Source organism: Laccaria bicolor, genomic scaffold (assembly GCF_000143565.1).
Source record: "Laccaria bicolor S238N-H82 LACBIscaffold_6 genomic scaffold, whole genome shotgun sequence".
Lineage (NCBI taxonomy): Eukaryota > Fungi > Basidiomycota > Agaricomycetes > Agaricales > Hydnangiaceae > Laccaria > Laccaria bicolor.
The window spans coordinates 568,760-586,932 of record NW_001889877.1 but is presented as its reverse complement, the minus strand read 5'-3'; the positions used below and the strand labels follow the sequence as shown (position 1 = coordinate 586,932).

Genomic DNA, 18,173 nt, shown 5'->3' with positions numbered 1-18,173 from the left:
CGACTTGCATTTGAAAGGGTGGAATCATCCATTAGATGAGTTGTGAGCCCGTGCTTGTGATCAAGAGCCTACGCAAAAGAAGGAGCGAGCCAAAGAAGGGGGCAGGTCATTCCATCATCCACGTTCAAGAACGCGGCAAGTTTCCGAGTGAGTAAGCCTCACCGCTTAATTTTGGTCTCTTCCGCACGAGAAAGAGTCTACATCGGAGTCCAATTCGAGTCCTCCTCCTCCTCGCAGGTTGCTGTTACTCCTCTTAAGCATAGTCGAAGAAAGGCTTGTACGTGACATTGGCCTCTGGCCAAGTGGTGTTTGGGCTGAGGAAATGGAACTCCATGAGTGAGGGGTCGACTTCAGTCGCGAAACCTAATTGTGGTCCAAGCTATCATTATTGCCTGCCAAAAATCCGACATCGATGTGGCTATGGATAAACTCAATGAACTGTGGGATCAGGGGTACAGTGCAGTGGATATCGTCGTCACAATTAGCGATATTAAACCCCGGAGCAAGCGGCAGTGGTGGAGAATCGGATCAAGGAGTTGCTGACGCTTACAAACGTGCGTGGAATTCACATTAGATCAGAAACGAAAAATGATATATATCTTCCATGCATAGTACGAGAGCATTGGTGCAATGATGAGTCTCAGAGATCGGCAACTCGAGCTACTGGGACCTCATTTCAATGTCCTCAAGACGGCGACGAATCTCTTCTCGCCGCCAGAGCTTGAGTTCGTACAAGAAGGGGAGCAACATGCCGAGAGGCACAATCTGATAATGATAAAAGTAATCAGTTCTGTGCGCCGCTGTTGACGAGCAAAAAATTTCTCGCCTGCCCAAAATTCCATGTATTCTCAGATTTACGGTCGAGTCCAACATTCTCCTGCATTGATCGTTCGATTGAGACCACTTCTTCTACCCAATACCACGAAAACACCACGAAAAGGACGTTTCGGGCCATTCCTAACATGCGATCCGGATCGCTGGAACGGCGGTATTGGATATAAAATGCAACCAAGATCGTCCAAGAGGATAAGGAGGGTAGTATAAGACCGATAGCTGCCCGCACGCGAAACCCAAAGAGCGTCACCCAAATCACTTGAGTACTTGAGGAGCTTGTATCATTGGGGGATGGCAGGCATGCAGAATCGAGCGACAAAAATATCAAGGCGATGAAAAAAACCGCCGTTTGGGCAGTGAGGCGTCCTTGAATGAAAAGTGACCCAAAGTTGGAGGGCAATCTGAGGAATTTGATATTCCTGAAGATAGTCTGGATGTGGGCCCACGTAAACTTGTTACGTTGCAACGTCCGGGCGAACCAGACACTAGTATAACCCAGAAGAGCCAAATGAACAGCTGCGATTTCATGGAAATAGCTGAGCTGTCCGCGAAAGCGCTGAACTAGTCCGGCAACAAAGAACATGGCGAGAGTGTATGACTGGACACGCCACCCGTTGGGCAAGGGCGGATGGGCGACGCGGGGCTGGGTGGAATAAGATGTCACAACTAAAATTTAGGATTAAAACAGGTGAATTTGGATACAATTCTGGACTAGTGTTTTGTATACCTATGATAAGGGCCTGAACATACAGTGTACAACGAACCCCAATCCCAGTAACGTCTGGATTTGGAGGATATAGGCAGTAGTGAGGTGCCATTGCAATTATCGGGGATACCCAAGTACCGGAAAAGCGAGATTAGAGATTAATAGCTGCAGTATATATCGAGTTGCCGACGAGCTCCAACATGGAAAAAACGCCGCGATTGAGAGTTTAATCTCAAGAAATGAAATGAAGCTAACACTAGCTCTAGCAAACTAGTTTCCCGATTAGGCTGCACAAGCATGTTGGAAGCACGCACCATCTGCATCAACCACCACGTTCGGTAACCTGCTCCGAACCACCACTGCACAACAATGACAACAACAACGACCTACCCAACGACAACAACAACGACCTGGCGCCTCAACAGACGCGCCACGTCGACCAGACGGTGATGACGCATGTCGTCGTCACTGTCTGTGTTACTTGAGGTCTGTCACTCAAACCCCCTCCCTTTCTCCTCTTTTAATACAAGACTCAGGGGGTGACGTTGCTGTCGGTGACGTGGCAACCAAGAACGGACCAACGATATGAAACGACGGGCAACCAGGTGAGCCATTTGACTCCCCTCCCCTCTCCTTTTTTGACAAGAGAAGCAGGTCATCGCAAGGTTCTTCGTGACAACATTCAAGGTGCTTCCTCTCTACAACGCTATCTTTGCACAATCATACTCACACTTGTCCAGGTATGCCACGTCGCCGTCGCAACCATCGTCCGACCGCCCCCAATCAATCCCCCACAACAACGACGTGGCAATGCCATACCACACCACCTCCAACGAAGCCGTCAACGACAGCCAACGCCAACGACAGCCAGCGCCAACGACAGCCAGCGCCAACGACAACCACCGTCCACAAACCGAGGCAAAGCAGCATCAGCCAAACTCGACTGCGAACATCAACGTGAAGGATGACCAGCACCTACGAACGGAAGCAGACTGCGACGAGCCAAGGTGAGGCCCCCCACCGCTCATCTTTCTAACACAGAACCCAGGTCTCATGTCGCTGCCAGTGTGGTAGCCGAACGACGAATGTCGTTCGCTGTTGTATTTAAGACGTGATGGTAAGTATCTGCCGTTCCATGTTTGTGCCAAACCACACTTCTAATGTCTTGCATTTCCTGGTGTGCTTTTCTATGAACCCGGACCTCATCGATCTCACGGAGGAGGCTGCATCAAGGATGTTCAGTGAGTTCCCGTGATTGTGTGTTCTGAATCATTCTTATCAATTTGTCAGGTCGTCAAATTGGTTTCTACAATATTTACATGGTGTTTCTGTACGTAGTATAAGTAGTAATACAAAAAAAAAAAAATTCCTGTGGCATTGACTGAGCAGCGTGGTGCAATAATTCAGAACCTAGGTTTGTGGCCCCATAATGGAATTATGACGAGATTGTGGCAGGATCGTGGTGCCACAAACGATTGTGGTGGGTCAGTCGCCACCACAAGTATAATGTCCCCATCCTTGTTTGTGAGAGTGGCTGAGCGTGGTTTGAATGAGATTAAGTCATTAGTCAATCACAAGGTTTTGAGAGGGGAAAATACTGAGAAGTACCAACGCACGTAGTAGAGCTCAAATTGCCTGGTAACAATCTGTACGCTGATAAAGAGCTGGAAGAACTAAGGGCCATTTTCTGTGTAAGGATTAGAGCGTGAATGAGAAACGAGACGAGGTAGCACACAAGCATTCGTGACGAGACTCCGAAGAACAACCTCTGGCAGTCAGCAAGCTCCAGAAACCTCCAAGCACCATCAGTCAAACGTCCCGGTCAGAGGTAAGTTGCTGCGTTGAACGGACGAAGCTGACGAGCAATGATGGCACATCGACGAGCCAGGTCTCCCCAGGAATCAGAACCAATGAGCGGAGGTAGGCTAATGACCGAATTAACCGTTCGAAGACAATCACTGGCAAGTCAGTCAACCTGGAAATCTCCACAGAATTCTCAACGCACCTTAGAATCGAACATCCCAGCAAGTTGAGGATGCCGTCGGAATTGGTGAAATTTTTGGAAATCAAATCCCGTAGGTCTGTATGGATATAAATTTCGCTATTTTAGTGAATGTTGGAGGCGGTTTTCCGGATAGGATTTGGTGCAGCGCTAGCTGAGTGGATTGAATGCTGAGCGCTACAGCCACTATCGAGCCAGGCATTGAAACATCGCAAAATGTACTTTCAGGAAGTTCAGCCTCCCAGATGGACTCGGTGAAGGGTTTAGTACTTAGTATTCACTTTCGCCCACATTGACTGGTTCGTTGCCTGCAAAGGTGTGAATTGTTGACCATTCATTTACACCCAAAGACCCAGGGCCAGGATGGGGAAAACTTGCTGTGATGTAACCGACTCATCAAATACATATCATGGTCATCTCGTACGTACGTTGCAGCTCGCTGCTCAAGTCTTCGAGCAACAAATTGGCCTTCAGTTCCGTGCCACCCCTGGCGCGCGCTCAAGCAGTGCCGACTTCTCGCTTCGAAAACATACAACTGCGGCAGGGAAAACTTGTTTAAGTAAAAGTATTCTCCAAGAAATAATACGACTCACCGCTGAATCCAACCTTTCGGAGCCCCTGCGGTTGCTTTGAAACGTCTTTGCTTTGCAACGCGTCGTCGGCACTGGACTGCTCCGTGCTCGCCGCCAGTAACCAAATGAACTGGTTACTGCTGACTCATGATCATCTGTCAGTGCACATGGCGCCACAACACAGCCTGCTTCGCTTTGATATAAAAACCTCGGCGATGCATCCACGGTTCTCCAGCTGGTCTCATCCCCCCCATTACTTACGAGTTTTCGTTGAACGCAACTCTTCCTCCTCCCCACCCCAATTCTTTCGCTTGAACTTTATTAATCCACTCACGACATAATGGTCAAATACGCTGCTTCCATCCTCGTTGCTGCCGCCCTTGTCGCTGTTGCCCGTGCTGAGCAACATCATAGTGCTCCGTAAGTTTCTCTTTACTCATCGCGATGTTCCTATGGGGTACTGATGGATGACTACAGACGAGACCTAACTGATCTTGACCTCTTCGAGCGCGAGATCCCCTTCGATCTCGGCGATCTTTCTGCTCGAGACGATGCAGACCTATACACCCGCGACTTCTTCGAGAATGAGCTCTCGGAGCGGGACCTCGAGCTCTTGGAGCGCGCACCCAGCCTGTGGTTCCAGAATGCCATGTTCGTTTTTTTCTTTTCGCAACTTCGTTTTTGTATTGACACATTCTATTTTGTATTGCAGCAAGCAATACGCAACCCAATACGGACCAAAGCCCTCTGCCCCACCTTCTCCCTCCGAGCTGACGACAAGAGAGTTCGACGTTGACGCAGAGCTGTTCGAGCGCGACTTTGCCGACGACTTTGACCTCCTCGAGCGCGACTTTGACGACTCGGACCTTCTCGAGCGCGAATTTGATGAGCTCGAAGCTCGTGAGAGCATCTGGTCCAAGATTCGGTAAGTCCTCCCACTCACCCATACCTCAACACCGTTCTGATGAAAAATGTATAGCAACTTCTTCACCGGCAAGAAAGGCAAGGACGACAAGAAGAAGAAGGCTGCTGCTGAGGCTAAGAAGAAGGCTGATGCTGAAGCTGCTAAGAAGAAAGCTGAAGCTGATGATTTGGCCGAGCGCGAGTTTGACGACGAGCTTATGGAGCGCGAGTTCGACGATGAACTCCTTGAGCGCGACTTTGACGACTCAGATCTTCTCGAGCGCGACTTTGAAGAGCTCGAAGCCCGTGAGAGTATTTGGTCAAAGATTCGGTAAGTCCTCCACCCACCCATCAATCAACACCGTTCTGATGAAAAATGTATAGCAACTTCTTCACCGGCAAGAAAGGCAAGGACGACAAGAAGAAAAAAGAGGAGGCCAAGAAGAAGGCTGCTGAGGCTAAGAAGAAGGCTGATGCTGAAGCTGCTAAGAAGAAAGCTGAAGCTGATGATTTGGCCGAGCGCGAGTTTGACGACGAGCTTATGGAGCGCGAGTTCGACGATGAGTTCCTTGAGCGTGACTTCGATGAGGAGGTCTTCGAGCGGGACATTGCTGAAGAGGACCTGTACCAACGGGACTTTGATGAGGAGGTGTTCGAGCGCGACGTTGAGGATGAGCTTTTTGAGCGCGAGTTTGATGTTGACGAGTTGGATTAAGCGATTGCGATTTATATAACGATTGATGTTTGGGGTTTTCTTGAATAAAATAAAAATTCATGAAGCTTGAGCTTGACGGGTTTGATAGTAAAGTCAATTGATCTGCGCTCCTTGGTTCAAGCACGCTGAGTCAACTTTGGCCCCAACATTGTCTCGCTGAGCCGCTGGGACGCACGCCAAGCTTTCAAAATTTCAAGCCTTCTTATCTCCAACCATGAGGCTGGACTATGTAAGCCCAGCTCTAGCTAGTCTAGGTCTGTCTAATTTCTATCATTAGCTCAGCCTCTTATCCCGGTGCCTAGGTATTTAACACCAGATGCATGGCGTTCAACAATCTAGTACTGTGGATCCCGACCTAGTACATAGCTTCTAACTTCTGTCAACCAGGTCCAACAGCCCATCTGAGTGGGTTCAAATTCTCTCAGTACAACTAGGGGGATCTCTCGTCCAAAACTGTCCGTTCTCTTAGCGCAACCTAGCGCTCTCCAGCATAAACCCAGCGCTCTTTCAACCCAACGCACACCATCGAACAATGTCAGCCTCGACATCGCTGCACCTTACACTAGTGAACAACGACCCAACAGCCACGATCCTCGTCACGCCCGATGGAGAGGCGCTTTACTCGATCTTAACGCCCTCTTCTTCCTCTTCCTCTTCCTCGTCGCCATCCCCTTCCCCTTCTGCTACCACTGCCAACGTATTCCCTACTTCTTCCCATCGCGACGGCCAAGTAAAATCAGCACGGCCTGACGATCATCAAAAAGGAAAACAAAAACAAGAAGCACTGCAGTTCAATCCAAGAAGGACACCCTCCACGACGACGATCAAGAGATTAGAGAGGTATCACGCGAGTATTGGACATATCGAGACGTCCATTGGGGTGGTTGAGTATCATCGGGAGAAAGAGGGCGAGGGGACGAGGGTGAAGTTTTGCGATGAGGGTAATGAGCCACTTGATTTGGAGGTTGGTCCAAAGCCGAGCTCGAGGAAGATGCTTGGTCATGGGGAGGAGAACGTGATGGATGGGGATGAAGAGGGTGAGGATGATTGGGGGGTGGATAGGTACGTTGGTCGCGCTCGTTTAATAATTAGCTGACTGACTAACGGCTGCTCGTTCCACTAGTTCATGGGAATTCACAGGGCCAGATAATAAACACTACAGATGGCAAATGGTCATTCAATCACCTATGGTTAGTACTCCTCCTCCCTTTCCTCTTCTGACCACATCCTCAACCAAACCCCACGCAGCTGATACTAGCCGAACCAACAACCCTCACACCCCTCGCGCGCTACCGCCGCGCGAAAATTGGCATCGTCTCCCGACCGCGCAGAGCGTTTTTGGAGATCTTACCGCCTGGCGTGGGGATTATAGATTTTATTGTGGTTACGTTTGTTGCGTTTATGAAGCAGCGTGTGGGGATTGAGGATGGACGGAAGGGAGAGGAGGAGGAGGAGGTTGTGGTGGCTGAGTTGGGTGGTGTACGGATACCGGGTGTTGAGGCGTTCAAGAGTGGGAGTTGATGGTGGGTGGGGTGCAGTCAAAATGAATGAAGTGTGGTGGGTCTAGAGATTGTTTCGTTTGATTTTTTCTAATGTTATCCACAACGGACGTGTGTTCTTCAGGCATATAATCACTGGAAGCGTGTATATCTCAAGGTTTAAATGGGCGATCTTTTGTTCAGATTGTCCAGGAGCTCGAGAGAGCTCGAAATTTTCCTCAGCGCTGGCCATGCGAAAACTTTCAACCGGTCATCGATTTTTCACCGCCCAACTGCCGTCTAAAACATCCAGCCAAGGGAATCTATCATCTAGCGTTCATGCCTGTGAGCAGGTCGTCACTTTGTTCTAGCTGGTCTCTTTGCGACAACGATGATGCGATGGCGGAGTATATCTGGATTATTATCAGTTTTGGTTTTCAATTTGCGAACTCTTGGCTAGCATCAAGACCTTAGGAGACGGTCATCGCTTTCTTGGCAAGGAATTTTGATATTCGATGGCCTGGATATTCGATTCCACATGTATTTACTATTTGGACGCACTTAGACTTGGAGGACGTTCAGCAATGTGTAGTCCTGGTGTAAGTAGTCAGAACTGTATGTAAGGTGTTTGAAATTTCGCTGGGATCCATGACAAACATGCACATACATCCGCTCTTATGAGTCTTAACACCGTGAACAGGCTGATTGTTTCGTTTCTGCTGTCATGCCAGTGAGATCTTGAGAGCGCTCGACGTAATTTTCGCCTCGTGGCCAGCTAATGAACACCAGGTGAGCACAGCTCTTACTGACAGGTTCAAATTTCATTGATGTGGGTTTCAAACATCAAGCAAAGCGCCTTTCTTCACAACGAATGGTGGAGTAGAAATTGAGTCTGCATGGTCACTCAACGACCATTGCTCGACGCCTAACGCAGGCCAAGAGGATGTAACTTGAAAGGCAGGTTCTAATTCTTGGCTGCATGGACGTCGGTTGCTCATTCTGAAATGCAGTGTTATCTCTATCAAAGAGGCGCTGCAGGTTCAGGTTCGATGGGCGTAAAACCTTACCCAGAACTGGTGAATATCCGCTCAATCAGCTTTGGACCCGATTCTGGGCTCCTTCTGTCATATGCTCTAACCGATCGGCGACGTTATGACATTCTTCCATATGATACGAGTTTCAAGCACCAAGGAAATCTTGCCCTACCTTTCTCTATGAGACTTAGGGCAACTTTTCGCGGGTAGAACAGAACTGTCGTAGGTGAATAAGAGGGCTTCCAAGTGCACACGCCAAGATTCGGTTACAGAACTGTATGTTCATCGATTATCATGGCTGCACCAATCTGGTTGACTAACTCCATAATGAAGTGTTATTTTTAACTCTTACCGGATTGATGAATAGATCCGTGCCCACAAACGGCGAAGATTACTCGGAAAAGGTTGGACCCCACGATTGTCCGACAACACACTTCCGACATGTCCAGAGCGCCGGGGGGCCAAGCCTATGCTTTGCTCTTGGCCGTGCACGTCGCTTCCCCTGATAGGAGACAAGTTTCACGATTCCACCGCTCAATTGTAAGCATGCCGCTCCACGGCTGGGCGACAAACAAGTCAAAGCTCCGAGGTCGTACTTAAGGAACGACAGGTCATTTCCCACTCCCAGCAGAGTGCCCGGTGCATCCTCCTCAAATCACATCAACGGTAGCTCTTCTCTCATCCCGCTGTCCGCTTTGCGCTCATGTTTTTCTCTACAGATCTAGGCTGGTCCTACTTCTCACTTAATTAACCAACTCTTTACGACCTTTTACGAAGTGAGTTACTCTTCGTCAATGCCATTGATCTCTAATCTGATATCGGCATGCGCAGACTTCCATTCCTTCTTTTACCACTTTTTAATCAACCAATCATCATGCGCGTTTCCACCAACTTTGTCTTGCTCGCCATCTTGGCCTACAAAAGCAGCAACGTCTTGGCTCTCCCCGTCGTGAGTTTATCCTCCCTTTTTGTGAAAGGTAGATAATAACCGTCTATCCATCCAGGATTCATTCGAGGCTGCCCTCGCTGCCCGTGACTTGGAAGAAGTCGAGGCTCGCGGCATCGGTTCACTCCTTGCCAAAGGCGCCGCCGCCGTCGCCAAGAAGGAGGCACCCAAACTGGAGAAAAAGGTCGTATCTAGCGTTGCAAAGAAGGAGGCACCCAAACTCGAGAAGAAGGTCGCCTTGGACGCAGGAAAGAAGATTCTATCCAAGGTCACCTCCTCATCCTCATCCTCTTCCTCTTCACGCAAACCCAAGAATCTCCGCATCGACGTCCCTGGCTCCAAATCTTCTGCCCCCAAGCGCGGTGGTGGTGTGAGCCCCGGCGGTCTCAAGTCGGGTCTCAGCACTGGTGGCAAGTCTGCTCTCAGGACTAGCGGCCTCAGGTCCGGTTTGAGCACCGGCGGCCTCAAGTCTGGTCTCAGCACCGGTGGCAAGTCTTCTCTTAGGACTGGCGGCCTCAGGTCCGGTCTCAGCACCGGCGGCCTTAGGTCTGGTCTGAGCACTGGCGGCCTCAAGTCTGGTCTTAAGACTGGCGGCCTCAAGTCTGGTCTCAAGACTGGCGGCCTCAAGTCTGGTCTCAAGAGCGCAGGCCTCAAGTCTAGTGGTCTGAAGTCTGGCGGTCTTAAATCTGGCCTGAAGTCAGGTGCCAAATCTGGCCTCAAGTCTGAGCGCAAGTCCGGCGAGCGCAAATCGACCAAATCCAGCGAGAGTTCCCGCCTCCGAGGGCAGCTCGCTGGTGAGCGCAAGACGGAGAAGGGTCTGCGTGGCGCTCTCACCAAAGAGAAGGGTGTCGAAGCTGCTCTCCGCAAAGAGCTTGCCGCCGCGCGCAAGGGAGCCAGCGGTAGCCGTAGCAAGAGCCCTTCCGCTCTCGGCACCCCCAAGTTCACTCCCAAGAGTTCTTCTCTTCGCACCCCCAAGACCTCTTCGTCTCTCCGCACCCCAAAGAGCTCGTCGCTCCGCACCCCAAAGAGCTCTTCTCTTCGCACCCCCAAGACCTCTTCGTCCCTCCGCACCCCCAAGAGCTCGTCTCTTAGCTCTTCATCTCTTCGCACATCGTCGAAGATCCCTGTTCGCACTTCTCTGAAGACCCCTACCTCTGCTCGTACCCCCAAGACCCCCACCTCTGGTCTTCGCACACCCAAGACGCCCAACTCTGCCAGCCGCACCAAGACCAGGCCCAGCGCTGAGTCTGGCTTCCGCTCGGCGCTCGCCAAGGAACGCACGGCGGGTGCAGGTCTTCGCAAGGAGCTGTCTGCTGAGCGCAAGGCCGAGGCAGGTTTCCGTAAAGAGTTGGCTGCTGAGCGCAAGGCCGAGGCAGGGTTCCGTAAAGAGTTAGCTGCTGAGCGCAAGCAGGACGCTGCTCTTCGCAAGGAGCTCGCTGCTGCTCGAGGTGCTGGATCACGCCTTGGCAGACAAGGATCACGGGCTGGACGCGAGGGATTCCGCAGTGGACGAGAGAACTTCCGAGGCGGACGTGAAGGAGGCAGACGTGAGGGCTTCCGAGCTGCACGGGAAGGTTTCCGGGCTGCAGACAGCTTCAACTCTCGGCCCCAGCAAACCAACGACGAGTAAATAACATGATCGACTACCTGTAGGTTACGCGAGACCGCTTGTATGATATAGTATTAGGGGAAAATCGTAATGGTTTCTTGATGTGAATCCTGTGATATCGGTGTGATAGTTTTGGACTTTGGTGAGCGAAAATAATCGTTTCACGTTCATGTCTCAACTTGTTGCCTGTTTTTTCTTCTACTTTGATTCGTGCCAGTGACTGTTTGAATGCCCCACGCAAGGACATAATCCCGCTCCTCGGGAAAATCTATGTTTTGAATCCCATCTTGATCCCATCCAAACGTCTCGGGTTTAAACTTGCAATTGGTTGCGCCCGACCTCCAAAAACTCAGTAAATCTCTGAATTGCGACCAAAACGCCCTTTACGAGGCGTGTTTGATACATTCGACCTTGACTACGACTAGGAACCTACACTTTGAACAGTGCCACCCAAACACGACATACATTAATAGCTCGCTCGCTCCACCATGCCCTGGCCTGCTCACATTGTCGCGAAGTCCTCTCGTCTGCTGGACACAGAGACGATCGGGAAGTTCTATGGGTTCTACAATAGTATTCTCAATGAATGCTTCCCTTCCACCCGGTTCACGATCATGCCCCAGTACGTCACTGTAGATATGATAGGTGGTACCGGCGCCATCGAGGGCCGTGCGATCACCTATGTCATTGAGCCGTTAGATTTCCAGAGCCCCATTTTCTTCATCGATATCAAGCCTCCCACACACCTTCTCTCTTTATCCGCCCGTAAAAATGCCGAAGACCAAGTCCGATACCGGTTCTGGCAACTTTCCCATCTCGTCCGAATTCCAAAGTTGTATGGAGTCAGCGCTGTGGGAAGACAACTGTCCTTCTACACATATGATAGAGCCAGCCGTACTGTCGAACCTGGTCCCTTGGCCCCTATTGAAAGGTGGAACACGAATATCATGGAGGAGGTGGGTCGTGCCAAGTTCTTGGCGGTAGTGGAGGAGATTAAGCAAATGGTCGCTATCATTGGTACGGGTTTATGTATTCTGTTGTTCAACCTTCCCTTACATCATTCTAGAGGCGGTAGAGGTGGTAGAGGTAGAGATAGAGGTACCGTGATATAATTTGTCCCTATGAGCTAGTCTGTGGCATCGCGGTCACTCAGTATCATTGGTAGTGAGGGAATGGTGCACTGCTTCACCACATCCAGACGTCCTGAATCTCCGTCGTTAAGAAAGTTGGGGACCATCAACGGAACATCGTGTTCTACGCTGATGACCCATTCCTCTTTTGGTCCAAGAGCACACAGCAAGCTCCCGAGGGAGTAAGCCTCGCTACTTGATTTTGGTCCTCTCTTCCGCACGAGAAAGAGTCTACAAGGTAAGCCAATCAAAGGATTTAAGGGGGAGCAAAACTGAGAAGTACCAACACACGTAGTACAGCTCGAATTGCCTGGTAATAATCCGTACGTTGATAGGGAGTTGGGAGCACTAAGGGCCGTTTTCTGTATAACAATTAGAGCGTGAATGGGAAACGAGATGAGGTAGCACACAAGCAATTCGTGATGTGACTCCAAACAAACTTGAAGGACAACTTCTGGGCTGGCCCCAGAAATCTCCAAGCACTATCAGTCGAACGTCCCCGCCAGAGGTAAGTCGCTGCATTGAACGAACGAAGCTGACGAGCAAGAGCAGGATGTCCCTACATGGAGAGACTCTGGGATCAGTTTCGGATCTACTTCAACAGCATCAACTTACCTGAGGTTAGGACTTAACAAGTGGTTTCCATCTTCCCAGGTCATCTACTGTCCGTAAGAGCTGGGGCGATGCGGCAAAGAGCCTCATTCAGTTCTGAGGGTCAAGTAATAAGACGGCGCAAAGAACGAATGAGTGGAGGTAGGATAACGAACGAATTAACCTCCTTTGAACCGGATGAGGACGAGTCTATCAATCACTGGCAACTCAGTCAGCCCCCAAGCTGGAAATCTCCCTGCAGAAGATTCTCAACACACCTTAAGATCGAACGTCCCGGCCAGACGGACGTAGAAAAGACTGATCAAGATGGCACCGAAATCTCCATCGATGAACTCGAAAGACGTCCGCAGGAGTCTAGATGCAACGACTCGAAATCACCCACGCCAAAAAAAAAACTGTCAGCGTACCACATAAGAAGTCGAAGAAAGGTTTCGTGGATGAATTGAGTTGAGAGCCGGATAAGTCGGTAACCTCCGGGGTACAAGGCGCAGAAACTGTTGAGTTGAGTGAGGACATACGGGAAACATTCGTCTTGAATTCATGAAGAATGCCAAAAAGTCTGAAGGAAAGACTTCTGAACCCTCTTTTCTTCTTCTATTCAATTGGCTGGGACCGAATGTGCTTGTGCCTTGACATCATAAACCAGAGAAAAGACGCTGCAAAAGACAATCAGTCAACGCCTGGCCAAAAGATCATCACACCTACCAAGTCAAACGTCCCAGCCTGAGCTCGATGTATCGAGTGATGATTAGGGAGCATCTACAATTTAAAACTTGTTACACGATTGCTCAAGTGTGAGTTTCTTCGTAAAAATTCGGCCTTGCGTTTCAAGTTCAACGTTCATGAACTGTTGCTGTGGCGGTGGTATTTGCGTAGATCACGTGTCTTGGATTCCATCAATGCTGCTCAATGACTTCGAATACACCAAGAATACACTAGAAATTGGACCTCTTCATGATGTTCAAGGGACCTGCCTCCGATCTTCGACGATCACAGACCACGTCCGAATATGCCCACCCCCCTCTTCCCACAGACGTCTTACTCCAAATTCAAACTTTTCTGGATCCAGACGACATCATCTCTCTTCGCAAGGTATTGCATCCTATTCTCAGAATGTTTGGTACTAACAGCTTCTTCATCATTTTTTTTCATTGAGACCTCTAAATTGTTGTGCACCGTCACAAAATTGCGAATTGTGTGGATCAACGCATTGCGTCGAGTGTGTTTGATGCACGGCATAAATTTATCCACGTTCTATCCACTTGAAAATCTCTCGCAAATCGAACTTGAACACGCCGCCTTGTCGCCTTTTAAATTTATAAAATACGCAAAAGCATCCGAAGGAGATATCAAACCCGTTGTGACTCGCATCCTTAAGCCTCGATTACCGCCCGTCTTTTCGACGGATGATGAGGACGTACCCTTTATCTGTGTCACTCTTTTACTCATTCCGGGCGGTCGGTTCTTGTTTGCTGATACGATGCAACACGGCGTGCCCCTTTGGGACCTCGGAATTCATGCAGGAATCCCAATGAAACTGTCCCCTCTAGCAGTGCTTCCTACAGCACCAGGATCCTTTGTCAGCGTCACCAGCCCAACTCCGGATGGTCATGGAGTCTACGTTTGTATCGAACAAATGTAAGCATCTTTCCAGTTTTTCTCACATGTGTATCCCACACAAATCATAGGAGCTTGAACATGGACAACCGCGTGTCGATCTACGAAATATACCCATCCTCTCCGGACGTAGCTTATCGTCTCACTCATTCCTTGAAGGTCGAAGGGACACTTGATAATGCATACATCCACAAAAACACACTGGCCTGCAGTTCTCGTAACAATCTCATCACGGTCTGGGATTTTATCCAAAACAAGGCGATCAGTTGGGAGTACAATCATGTAATACATCAACCGAATGGTGTCAGTCACTCGCCAGAAATTAATCGCTCTATTTACTGACTATCTCTTTTTTCAATCAAAAAAGGCGATACTCTTTGCTGACACCCTCCTTCTCGTTGAACTCGGGAAATTGACCGTCTGGGACGTGCCTAGCTCACTGTATTTGCCGGTATCAGACGATATGAAGGCTGCGGTCATCCAGCTCCTTCCCAGATTGGAAATTCGTACACCATCGCCAGCTGAATCCCTTCGAGTTTCTCCCCCTAGTCAGTGGATTTCTGCAGGACAGTCGAGACTCCCTCTCTTTGGCTTGTGCAGCCCAACACCCGATGCTTTAAATGCTTCTATGCGATACTACACCTTCAAATATGTTCCTAGCAACTTCGATTACCAGACGTTTGATCCACAACAAGTGGGCATTGTCTCTTTTCCCATTGCGACAATGTCCCTGAACTTTCTACGACATATACGGTTTTGTGGCAAGTCGCTTGCCTTGACGTGGCAGGCCGATGATAACGTAAATATCAGCCTTATGAACATGCCACAGGGTGATCCCGATGGCATGGCCACCCCCACCACTCGACGTCTCTTCAACAGGGAGGAGGTCGTACTACAGGATTTCGACTTTTGTCCAGCAGCAGGTCGATTAGTTGTCACGACGGCTGCTGGATATATTCGAATTATGGATTTTCTTACCCCCCCTAGTACCCTACCCGAAAGCGTCTAATGCTTCCAACAATATTCGTTCAAAATGACCATCCTTGGACCTTGACCAAAATGAGCTTCAACATTCAAGTGGACAATCACTCGTAAGTTGTACATAATCTGGGCAAAGTTGAATTATGTGACTGGAGGTGGCCAAAGGAACCAATCAGTATGATGTAAGTCTACATGTAGTGGATACTAGCAGAATAATTGCTCCTGCTGTGACGAGTTTCAAAAGCGTGAGCAATCGATGGGGGTGTCAACGGCCCTTCTGGCCATTCCCTCAAGATCGACAAAGCGCTTAACATTGTTAAGCCACTTCACAGATTCCAAACGTAAAGGAATGAGCACTGCGAGAGACGTGGTAGCATATGTTGGACGAACCTGTTTTCGGTGTGCGTGATAGTCGGGAATATAAAGGTGGCAAAGTTTTCATTGCAATATTGACGCAACACCAACATCAAGCTTGCGTCTCGAACTGAAAGGTTTCATTTTTGAAAGAGGCCAATGTAAAAAGAAGGAAAACAGGTACCACAGAACCAACGTACAAACCACGGCGCGTCCAGTCAGCTTCAGCAATGAGTTATTGGCTTCGAGAAACGAGGTTGAATGTTTGAAGTCACGTGATAAGATTGTTGTGCTACTACGTCTCTGTCATTCATGAAGCCGCATTGAACGAATGAAGCTGACGAGGCAAACTTGGCACATCAACAAGCCGGGATGTCCCCAGGTATCCAAGTACAAAGAGAGACTCTGGGATCAGTTTCGAATCTACTTCGACACAAAGGATCAGCTTACTTGGGGTTAGAATCCAACAAGTGGTTTCCATCTTTCTCGTTGACAAGAGCTGTAGCGATGCGAGAAAGAGCCACAGCCTAATTTAGTGCTGAGGGTTTAGCGAAAAGCGCAAAGAAAGAATGAGCGCAGCTAGGATAACTGACCTAGGACGAGACTGTCAGTCATACCTCCAACCTGGAAATCTCCCTGCAGAAGATTCTCGACGCACCTTAAGATCGAACGTCCCGGTCAGAGAGACGTAGGAAAGACTGTTGGCATTGACACGTGGACTGCGAAAGCCAATCAGTCAACGTCCTCAAATCCTCCAAAAGATCATCACACCTATCAAGTCGAACATCCCAACTCGGTGTATCGAGTGACAACTGGGGAGCAAGGAGCAAGATTGACGCCAATATCGGTGCTGAGAACAGCCAACCAAAATGTTTCCCCCAGAAATCTGCATGTATAGTTAGTTCAGTTCAACGTCTCCTCTGCAACAATTGAAAATCAACTTACGTGAGAGATTGAGCAAAGCGACAGAGTTGGGTGTGTGAAGTTGGAAACTGGAGGATTAGGTCCAAGCGGAGATCTGCAGGTAGTTGGGACTCCACGCTTCGATAGTCTTACAACTTCCTCGAAAACCATGCAAGAGAGTCTGTCTGCCGAGCAAAGTTGGTCAATGCCTCGATAGACTCTAAAAGGGTTCTTTAACGCACCTATCACTCTACTACATCCCAGCCCAGGTACTGCTGGCGATTACGCGAAAACGGACCATGCATATGGACGTACGTATGCACCTGGAGTCCGGACGAGAATCCGAGGGAGGTGAGTTGTCATTTGACAACTGCATGCGTGTTTGAGATCTAAAGGGCTCAAGCTCAAGTTGCCATGAGCCAACGAGTGTCAGATGATTTTTAAGGGAGGCCACAAGTGTCCCGCGCGAGCTAACGAAGATAACACGGGAATCTACGATCCCCCGGAATCTGGGCGGAACGACGCTAGGTCAGTTATGTGGAAAAGGACCATGGATATGGACTAACGTGTGTACCTGGAGTCCGGGCGTGCGTTCTTGAGATCAAAGGACTAAGACTTTAAGTTGCCATGAGCCCACGAGTGTTCTATAAATTTGGAGTGAGGCCACCAGCGTTCTGGCTTGAGAGAACGATAATAGTCTGTAGTGGTTAGTCGTAGAAGGGAGAGACTCTCTCCGCAGAAAGACTATGTCGACTCTGGTAAAAACTCGACGCACCATTGGGATTTTGACGATTGTTGCACGCATACAGAAGTAGGCCATAAATAAGCATTAAATTTTCAAAGGTACTTTTCAACAAACAATCTACTGCTTAGACATTCCACCCCTTCAAAAAAAAGCCATCAGCTCAACCCAGTAGAACCCAAAAAAAACTCGACAAACCTATTAACCATAGCCAGCTTATGCGCATCCTCCCTCAACTTCAGCACCGGACTATCCCCTCTAACAATCGCAATAACCTCCCTCGCAAGTCGTTCCTGTAACGTCCTTCCACTCATCTTCCCCTTAACCTCCGCCAACAACCAATCAATCCCCTTCTTCGACCTCTGCCGCTCATTCAACGGATAAGGCCTCACTTGACTCTTTGACCCCGACTTAAACCTGACGTTCCTTACCGCCGGAGACGCCATTAGGATCGCAGAGCGTAAGATGGGAAGGGCGGGTGCGCGCGTGTAGGTGTGGATGTAGAGCAGGGTGTCGGATGTGATTTTGGCTGCTTTGGAGTAACGCCCGTTTTTCATTATGGAGGTTGTGAGGAGGTGGAGGAGGGGGTCGTGCGCTGGGGGGATGTCGTAGAATGCGGGTAGCCTGGAGGATTTCTGGGATAGGGCTAGTACTGCTGCTGCTTGGCCTGCTAGAGAGTCTGCGGGTGGAGTGGATGGTTGGCGAGGTGCTGGTGGTGGTGGGGATGCGAATACGCCTAGAGCTTCTGCGTTCAAGTCGATGTTGGCTCTTCTTGGGGTCGTGCTTAGGGCGCGTTGTAGAAAGGAACGTCGGATGTAGGAGAACATCATGGTGGTATGAAAGGAGCCCAAAAATAACACGTACAAAGAAATGAAACACCATCCAAACACCATCTGTCATATTAACCGTTTCTCCCGATGCTTTCTTCAGTTCTTACGCTATGGACGCTATTCCTTACAAGGACCCGAAGCTCAGGATCACATTTGAGACCCAAGAGATGTCGATGATGCAATGAAGAGGACACGCTGATTTAAC

The 18,173-nt window shown here is 49.4% G+C and overlaps 8 protein-coding genes across 8 annotated transcripts; 5 read left to right on the top strand and 3 right to left on the bottom strand.

Annotated features, from left to right (window-relative positions):
• Nucleotides 1–253: 253 nt before the first annotated feature.
• On the bottom strand, nt 254–1,998 carry LACBIDRAFT_324653 (uncharacterized protein; the record flags this gene model as incomplete). The annotated part of the gene is made up of 4 exons (XM_001878036.1): nt 254–363; nt 859–1,477; nt 1,585–1,615; nt 1,931–1,998. The coding sequence occupies 4 exons, from the start codon at nt 1,996–1,998 to the stop codon at nt 254–256; spliced, it is 828 nt and encodes a 275-aa protein (XP_001878071.1).
• A 352-nt stretch (nt 1,999–2,350) lies between these two features.
• On the top strand, nt 2,351–3,550 carry LACBIDRAFT_293276 (uncharacterized protein; the record flags this gene model as incomplete). The annotated part of the gene is made up of 7 exons (XM_001878384.1): nt 2,351–2,547; nt 2,663–2,781; nt 2,831–2,870; nt 2,996–3,024; nt 3,161–3,231; nt 3,271–3,368; nt 3,532–3,550. The coding sequence occupies 7 exons, from the start codon at nt 2,351–2,353 to the stop codon at nt 3,548–3,550; spliced, it is 573 nt and encodes a 190-aa protein (XP_001878419.1).
• Nucleotides 3,551–6,101: 2,551 nt separating this feature from the next.
• On the top strand, nt 6,102–7,885 carry LACBIDRAFT_293273 (uncharacterized protein). Its single transcript, XM_001878383.1, has 4 exons — nt 6,102–6,794; nt 6,856–6,922; nt 6,981–7,289; nt 7,356–7,885. Exons 1-3 carry the CDS (start codon nt 6,265–6,267, stop codon nt 7,251–7,253), a joined length of 870 nt encoding a protein of 289 aa, XP_001878418.1. The 5' UTR covers nt 6,102–6,264; the 3' UTR covers nt 7,254–7,289; nt 7,356–7,885.
• A 988-nt stretch (nt 7,886–8,873) lies between these two features.
• LACBIDRAFT_293272 (uncharacterized protein) lies at nt 8,874–10,907 on the top strand. Its single transcript, XM_001878382.1, has 4 exons — nt 8,874–8,910; nt 8,964–9,020; nt 9,076–9,193; nt 9,249–10,907. Exons 3-4 carry the CDS (start codon nt 9,119–9,121, stop codon nt 10,818–10,820), a joined length of 1,647 nt encoding a protein of 548 aa, XP_001878417.1. The 5' UTR covers nt 8,874–8,910; nt 8,964–9,020; nt 9,076–9,118; the 3' UTR covers nt 10,821–10,907.
• Nucleotides 10,908–11,019: 112 nt separating this feature from the next.
• LACBIDRAFT_293271 (uncharacterized protein) lies at nt 11,020–12,335 on the top strand. Its single transcript, XM_001878381.1, has 3 exons — nt 11,020–11,816; nt 11,866–12,167; nt 12,225–12,335. Exons 1-2 carry the CDS (start codon nt 11,288–11,290, stop codon nt 11,904–11,906), a joined length of 570 nt encoding a protein of 189 aa, XP_001878416.1. The 5' UTR covers nt 11,020–11,287; the 3' UTR covers nt 11,907–12,167; nt 12,225–12,335.
• A 1,215-nt stretch (nt 12,336–13,550) lies between these two features.
• Nucleotides 13,551–15,167, top strand: LACBIDRAFT_315527 (uncharacterized protein; the record flags this gene model as incomplete). The annotated part of the gene is made up of 3 exons (XM_001878380.1): nt 13,551–14,179; nt 14,230–14,461; nt 14,526–15,167. 3 exons carry the CDS (start codon nt 13,551–13,553, stop codon nt 15,165–15,167), a joined length of 1,503 nt encoding a protein of 500 aa, XP_001878415.1.
• Nucleotides 15,168–16,238: 1,071 nt separating this feature from the next.
• Nucleotides 16,239–16,567, bottom strand: LACBIDRAFT_315526 (uncharacterized protein; the record flags this gene model as incomplete). The annotated part of the gene is made up of 2 exons (XM_001878035.1): nt 16,239–16,379; nt 16,439–16,567. 2 exons carry the CDS (start codon nt 16,565–16,567, stop codon nt 16,239–16,241), a joined length of 270 nt encoding a protein of 89 aa, XP_001878070.1.
• Nucleotides 16,568–17,335: 768 nt separating this feature from the next.
• Nucleotides 17,336–17,770, bottom strand: LACBIDRAFT_147357 (uncharacterized protein; the record flags this gene model as incomplete). The annotated part of the gene is made up of 1 exon (XM_001878034.1): nt 17,336–17,770. A coding segment is annotated over one exon (435 nt), but the record flags the coding sequence as incomplete, so codon positions are not given.
• Between the last annotated feature and the right edge of the window lie 403 nt (nt 17,771–18,173).

Bases quoted from the DNA above. Each gene is read 5' to 3' on its own strand.
- LACBIDRAFT_293273 (XM_001878383.1), top strand. From the start codon at position 6,265: ATGTCAGCCTCGACATCGCTGCACCTTACACTAGTGAACAACGACCCA. The intron at 6,795-6,855 runs GTACGTTGGTCG...TCGTTCCACTAG, and splicing joins GATGATTGGGGGGTGGATAG to TTCATGGGAATTCACAGGGC. The intron at 6,923-6,980 runs GTTAGTACTCCT...AACCCCACGCAG, and splicing joins TGGTCATTCAATCACCTATG to CTGATACTAGCCGAACCAAC.
- LACBIDRAFT_293272 (XM_001878382.1), top strand. From the start codon at position 9,119: ATGCGCGTTTCCACCAACTTTGTCTTGCTCGCCATCTTGGCCTACAAA. The intron at 9,194-9,248 runs GTGAGTTTATCC...CTATCCATCCAG, and splicing joins ACGTCTTGGCTCTCCCCGTC to GATTCATTCGAGGCTGCCCT.
- LACBIDRAFT_293271 (XM_001878381.1), top strand. From the start codon at position 11,288: ATGCCCTGGCCTGCTCACATTGTCGCGAAGTCCTCTCGTCTGCTGGAC. The intron at 11,817-11,865 runs GTACGGGTTTAT...ACATCATTCTAG, and splicing joins GCAAATGGTCGCTATCATTG to AGGCGGTAGAGGTGGTAGAG.